A 7,272-nucleotide genomic window follows, 5' to 3' on the forward strand; every position below is an offset into this window, starting at 1 on the left:
TAAAATCCAGTGGTTCCCTTACCTACTGTTGCAGTGTACTTAATGTAACACACATCCAAAAATGTTATATTCTAGAAAAAGAGAAAAAGGGGAACTACTCTTTCCAAGCAGGAAGATTGTGCTATTACAGGATCCTAGTGGGAAGGTTTTGTGTCAGTTAAGGACCACATCTTGCTTAATGGACAAAATAGGGGCTGTTGATAGTCCACTAAATATAGTTAAAGGGTGAGTTTGTAGTAAGCCGATTAATGATGGATATTAATTCCATCTAATTAATTACCAAGGAGGAGTCATGGCTGAGGAACTCTGGGAGCTTTTGAGTTTCTCAGTTTGCAGCTAAGTACTGGTTTAAAAATATAATAAGCTGAGAATGACCGAGAAGCATACTCTCAGAAATCAAAGTGATGGGTTTTAAAAAACAGCCAATCAGAAGAAGACAGATTTGACACCATGGAGACAAATTATCTACTAAGCAAAATTAGGTTGAAATATTATGACCAAGAAAGCAAATCCAGCCCTGCAGGCAGCAAACTATCTGCTTTAGAAAGAAGGGAGATTGTTCTCAAAACCCAAGCTAAATGAAGGCATTATCTAAAATAAGATGAGGAAAGAAATCGCAAAATGTGACTGACAAATCTGGACAATTTCATAACTCAGGGAGAAATTTTGGACTTTCATTTGGAGATGAACTACGAAAGAGAGAATACATGAATCCATGCTGCTTTACGCCCAATGAAAGAAAGCATTAACCCTTTAATGGAAGCAAAGAARGTTTTTCATTTGTTCATCCTCTTAGAAATTCATTCCCAGACTACCCTGAAAGTCTTAGTTTCTACTTGAAAACCAGTAGTGATCATGATATGACAGCAGAATTATAGAAGAGAAATTCGACTGAGACAGGAAAGGAAGATTTCAGAATGCTTTGGGTTTTGTTAATACTCTTTTAATATAAACAACTTAGAAAGGCTGGACGGGATCTGCATAAGGTTCAACGTGCACTGCTCTTTCAAGTACAGTTTTGAAAAGAAACGTCAGTGCTGGACTTGTCATTACAAAGTTCCCCTGCAAATAAGGAAAATCAGGCTTGACATTGCTGACATTTCTAAGGAAGAAAAAACATAAATATATTGTAAATAAATGCTTTTTTTTTTTTTAGCCATCACAAATTAGTGAAAAAGTCACAACTACCTTTCCCTCAAAGATTATATGTAAAACCTAATAAATGAGGTCATATCATACTGGTCTGCTCTGAGTTTCAGGGAGATGAAATCCACCACTGAAGCTCAAAAGCAAACCGCTGTAGACACCTGAGTGCCAACCTGGATTGTTAGCTGGCATCAACACCAAATGCCTCCGAGACGTGGGATCTCAGACATCCCACCAATGCTTCAAATCTCAGAGGTCCTCTGAATAGGACCTTGCTCTTTCTAGTACCCACAAGCTAGAGAGGGTCTTAATTTCTAAAATCTCACTGAAAGTCTGTTCATCTCTTCAGTCATTTATATGTTGCTCACTGGCATGGTCTCTGAGCCCTTAGATATTTACTTTTCCCTGAGCCTCAGAATAACCTAGCACCTACTTTGAGCCTTTGACTAATTAAGTCACACATTTATTTCCTTTCTGGTTCCCTTGTGTGCCTTCAAACTGCAGTGCATTTTCTGCAACGTACTCAGATAGAAAACTACAGCTTTACCTACTCTCTGTGTCACAYAGAAACAGACATAATCTCCTAGAAAAAGAATATCAATAGGCATTGCACTGCCTGCCCTCTGCCCCCACACTCCCTCTGCCTCCCCCCGCTGTGCTGCTGAGGTCCCCAGGGGATTTACTCTGATCATTTCCTACCACTGTGAGAAATATCTTCACGTTTATGATATTCTGCTTCCATCTAAAAGACACATAGTTCCCCCTGSGTATTTTGAATATTAACTGGAGGCCCGCTACCCTCTGTTTTTGTCCTACAGGTAAATTGTTCTTAGAAGTCTATCTACTCAACACCTCATCTGGCAACCAAGCACTCCTTTTTTGATATATTGTTAAATTTGCTGTTTGCTTGCTTGTCCTCGCCCCCTCCCCGYTGAATGCCTACAACATTGAAAGTAGCTGCATCCAGACAACGGTCTAACTTGGATTTTCAAATTTTATCTCCATCCTTTCTCCTGGCTCAAGCATTAGGCATGAATGGATAGAAATCCAAATGACTTCTGCTACTTTTCTCTTTTTCCAGTAGCAATCTATCTGTGAATAGATAWAATAAAGTGAATTTTATTTTCCCAAGAAAATAATGAGAATGGAGACAGCAAGTTGAAGAAAATGAAAAGCAAATAAAAGCCCCTTCAATAAAAAGGCTTTTCTTTGTAAAACATGGAGGAAAAATAGTCATTGGCAGCAGGTATCTCAGCAAACAGATTATAAAATATGATTTTTATAACCTGCAAATATGAAAATAAACAGTATTTTCCAATTCAAAATAGACAGTAGAATCATATTAGAAATAACCAAAGGACCCATTACTGTTGACTATTTATTTTTTAAAAGAGCAATTTGAAAGATGTAGGTGAAYGTGAGCAGATGGAGATTTTCTTCTTTCTCTCTTGTGTAGTGGTCTGCACAACAATGTGAGATAGTTTTGAAAACTCATCATCACCAGCAAAGTTTTTAAAATCTCTGAGGACTCAGAAATATCAGAAATTGGTAGGACCCATATTGCTTGCAATAAAACAGCATTCTGCCAGTCACTGCATTATATGCTCTTCATGTTCCTTTTCATAAACCAAGGACTGCTGAAGTTTGGTTCACAGAGAGCCATATGGCTGAGCCATAAAATTAGTAGCTGCATGACAAAAATCACTGCACCAGTTCATACATTAAAGAACAGTTYGGAAAACTCAGTTCAAAAATGCTTTCTCTTGCTATCTTCATAACCTCATACCYGATATGGCCAAGTGCATGCAATGACTTCAGTGCTGCTAAATTGCCAGGAAAATTTATATCAGAGAATAAAAGCGAGAGAGAGGGTAAAATCTTGTTTGGCTACTTGTGATTTTTGCACCCCAAAAATAAATGACATAGATAACGAAGATCCATGCCAGTGCACCCAGGAGAGCTGCAGAAAGCCCTGTCTCACTGAAGTGGGTGATGCTTAAGCACCACTTTGCCATTACTTTAGTGTATTCCTTAAAAATGCAGCTGAGCCTTGAATGAGAGGGAGCCCCGCAGAGAAAATACTATGCGATCACCACATTAACAGCCGCGGTGTAGCACGCGGGCGTTAGGAAGCCAAAGGAGCACGTCTGGGTCGCTGACCCTGGAATCCCTCCTCACAACACAGGTTTTCACAAACCATTTTCCGCTTGCAGATACATGCTATCTGACAAATTATATTTACCTTCCCTAGCATAGATGTATGCAGAGGCTGTGAAATAGTCTGCATCAAATGAGTATAGAGAATAAGAAGTTCCAGTGTCCCTAATARAAAAAGGAGATTTTCTAAAATATACTTATGGCAGGGAAGGGGGAAATCAAACTTCTTTTCACCATTTTCCTGTTGAGAAATTGTAGATTTCCTACAGAAAACACAAAAATGTAGTGATAGCATATCTTTCTCCACATCATTTTCCCAGTCTTTTTTCTTTTTTCTTTTACCTTTTTTTTTTCTTGGCTATAACAATGTGCTTGTAGCACCAGGATTAATATAATGGCTCAGTTTAATGAACTTTCCCAATAGTAATGTCATACACAGCACCAAAATATTTTCTAATCCTTACTATTGAGTGCATATCAATATTTCCTTCTGTTACACATGGTAAAAATATAACTTTCTGGTGAATCTGAATACATACGCAACTGTGGTGTTAGATATATTCAGATGTGTTATCTGGCACACCGCAGCTATTCACATTATTTGATAATGCTGTACTAATTCATCAGATAATTCCATTATAATTATGAACCTCAGCTTAGAAAAATAAAAATACTTTGTATGGGGTATATTCAGATATTATTCTTTTCTTGTCATTCCACATATCCAGTGGAAGAAAAAATGATGACTATTAATATGGACATGTACTGGCATTCTTAGGAAACTATGTTATGTCAACTGAAATAAAGAAAAAAAGAAAAACCCGAGGCTATACTTTGACATTGAAAATCATCTGGCAGTCAGGCATCTAAAATTAGATAAAATTTCATCACTGGTTCATCAGCTCTGTAGTTTCAGCTGTTGAGTCCTAAAACCCTGTCTCTGAAAATACTGCCTCAGACAGAGATTTGGGAAAGCTGATATTTCACACAACAGAAGCTRGGTTTGCCTGAGATCGTTTCAAAACAAGCAGTTTCGTGACATCATCTCTAAACACAGAATACACTAAGAGTTTAATATGGCACTCACAAGTTATTATTTTCACTTTATATGTGGCCCCATTAACATAAAGAACTTTTAACTAATCTTTAGGAGGARGATATTGGGGTAGCAAATATAGAAAAAGGCTAGTGCTAGTGTTGGATCCAGCCCAAAAGGGGGGGGGGGGGGGGAGCGTAGCAGAATTTGGAGCCTGGTCCAGCCTCAGCTTGATTCCAGCTTTAAATCCAGTGGGACTCTTTGCACTGACTTTAATGCCTTTTGCATTAGTTGCAGTAGTATTTAATATTCTGATCCAACTCTATTTCAATATATACATATATGTACACAYATACAAGCAGTAGACCTACAAAGAACCATAAAGGAAAAGGACAGATATATAAATGCACTTTACAGAATGAAAATACCTGAAAATCTACACAACAATAATAATAAGCCTGCCTTGTCACTACCTGAACTCTATCAGAAAAGCAAGCTATTTGCACTTCATTCTTTTTTTTTTTTTTTTCACATGTTCAGTGCTTACAGTACACTGTTCTCTTTATAGGCTGGCAGTGTGTTGGGAATTAAACCTGTGTTACATACAGACAGATGTTATTTTATAGAGTGTCATTCAGTGTAACAGTACCAGATTTTAGCATTTATCCTGCATCCCAACTGCCCATTAGCAGTTTGTGTAGTTGGAGAATAGGAAAAGATCTACTCTACTTTATAGCAATTATTTCAGGATATCTGCTTCCCAAACTTCATGTGATGGGAGGTTTTTCCACAAGCAGTAACAGCTTTTTTAAACAAAAGTTTTTGACCAAGCAAAGAGTAAACAGAAAACAGAAAATTATTTAACTCTTTCAGAAAGACAAAGCTCCCTTTCTTCCTCTTTTTTTCTTTTTTTTTGTCTGTCATTAAGCAGAAGTCTTGCATAAAATCCCCTGTAACTATACCTGATATAAAGAGACAATTGAGGACAAGTTTGCAAAATACTGATCACRCTGTTTGTTGGCTGATTGTATGCTTGACTTATTTTTTTTTTCTGTAAGCAGAAACTGTGTTGCCAACTACCATCACTGTTGTATCGTAACATCGTCACAAATTTGGAAAACCTTCACATTCAGAAAATCTTGCACCGATGATGAAAAACCAAGTATTAGCTATGTGCCTTTTCTATAGCATACAAATGTCATGAAGCATCAGAGAATGAAATGCAATTACTGTTCTCTTGATGTGTTTTTTATCCTGTTTTGTGATGCTACATAAGAATATAAACCTGAGTTCCTGAGGCTTTTTAATAGAGCCCTAAGCAAGTTTAAATGAGAAATCTGGAAGTRCAGGGCTGTAATGGCTTGTCCAATACAATGGAGGAAGATCTAATGACTGCTAAGCTCTAAGGACCAAATTCTGTGGCAAAAAAGGCCAGACTCCCCAAGCATTTCTTCAACAACAGCTTGATATTTTAGGACTATATTCAGAGTATTAAAATAAGAAAGAAATATTAAAATTGTAAAAACAACTAGAGGAGTTTGTTTCTAGCAGGCCTGAACTTGCATCCTCTCTGTCCAATCCTTCCCGCTTGTTGCAGTGCCCACAGATGTATGGGCAGGAAACATCCAGGGACAYGCACATGTACAGCCTAGTGCTCCAGGATCAGCTTCACTTTGACATCAGCTAGCAAAGAGGCTCTTTTTTGGTGTCAGCAAACAGCACTGGCTTTTTGTCTCTTATTGACGACTTTTGAGCATAACTTCATTGTAAACTGGCTCCTTCCACAGGTGAAATACTTGTGTGTGTGTGTGTGTGTGTGTACGCGCGCGCACGCACGCATGCAAATATGCATGCATGCACATGCATGTGCTTGCAATCAAATTTACATCTCTTCTGAAGTACTGCACTTGCCGGGGAAGATGTTTGTTTTCCTTGTTTAGGATCTAAACAAGCYTCTTAATTCTGGAAAGAAGTCAAAAAACAGCGTGCAAGGGGCTCATCTTTCTATACGAGACTTTTTTTCTTGTAACTTGATCATGTTTTTCCCTTTTTGGAGCATTGTTTGGCACTCAGAAACAGAATTATTCAAGTATTTGCGCAAGTACTGCCTCTCAAGGTTTGTGCTCGCTACCTATTAGTAGTATATAACAAAAGTGTGTGATGTGTATAAACAATGTTAAACAGACACACTCTAAGTATCTACCTACGCTCAGCTCTATTCATCATGTATAGGAATTTCCTCTGGGGATTTAAGCCCCCAGGAGAAAAGGTTGGARTGTCTACAGGAAGGGCTGCATCACGTGGATGAATAACTTGAGCTATACTATCATAAAAAACATGAGGAACGAACACAATGATCAGCACAGTCCTTATCATGGGCAGTGGCCAATATTGAATATAGAAAGATTATGGAATCATTATAGAATGATCTGCATTAAGAGAAAAACACTTTTTACATTTCTTTTTTCATCTGATTGGTTTCAGTTAGTGAAACTCAAACATTTCTAAGCCTCCAGGAGCCTGCCAATGACTGACCATTGCTCCCATCTCTGGCCCACACAGACACATCGACTTTCCAGSTTCAAAGCCCTTTTCAGGCAACAGAATATCACACTTCTGATCTCAAAACAGTGATGTGGTTCTCCATGATGCACCTCTTATTAGTTATATTCCTCCATAATCCTGCTATGCAGCTATGGCTTCTTCTTCTTAGGACAAGACAGCAATAAAGTTACTAATGCAAGTCTCACAAAGGAGTTTCATACTCACATTTCTCCTCTAAAGAAGCACTGAAGATAAAAGAAAAAAATGTCCATTACATCTGTAAGTCCTGGTTCAGTCCACATTTGGGAGCCAGCATCCTTGGCCTGKCTGGAAGACATGTAGGAGCTCCCTACCTACAGGAAAGGAATTCTTTTTGAAATCAGTCTGCT

The 7,272-nt window shown here is 38.1% G+C and overlaps 1 protein-coding gene across 4 annotated transcripts in view; it reads right to left on the reverse strand.

Moving 5' to 3' along the window:
- LOC146597967 (uncharacterized) overlaps nucleotides 1-7,272 on the reverse strand; it is a 66,323-nt gene that overhangs the window by 10,078 nt on the left and 48,973 nt on the right. The window contains exons 3-4 of one of the 4 annotated variants that reach the window (XM_085301145.1): nucleotides 7,109-7,236; nucleotides 932-1,062 (exon numbers count right to left, since the gene is read on the reverse strand). The exons of 1 other annotated variant lie outside the window; for it this stretch is intronic. In XM_085301145.1, the coding sequence (XP_085157271.1) occupies nucleotides 1,050-1,062; nucleotides 7,109-7,236 (141 nt within the window). In that variant the 3' untranslated portion in view covers nucleotides 932-1,049. Of the gene's footprint in view, nucleotides 1-931; nucleotides 1,103-6,251; nucleotides 6,302-7,108; nucleotides 7,237-7,272 lie in introns of those variants that run through there. 2 more of the 4 variants (XM_085301143.1, XM_085301144.1) reach the window with 2 other exon arrangements.

The sequence above is a fragment of the Rhea americana genome, unplaced genomic scaffold, assembly GCF_003343005.1.
Source record: "Rhea americana isolate MKP2758 unplaced genomic scaffold, rheAme1 scaffold_173, whole genome shotgun sequence".
Taxonomy (NCBI): Eukaryota; Metazoa; Chordata; class Aves; order Rheiformes; family Rheidae; genus Rhea; species Rhea americana.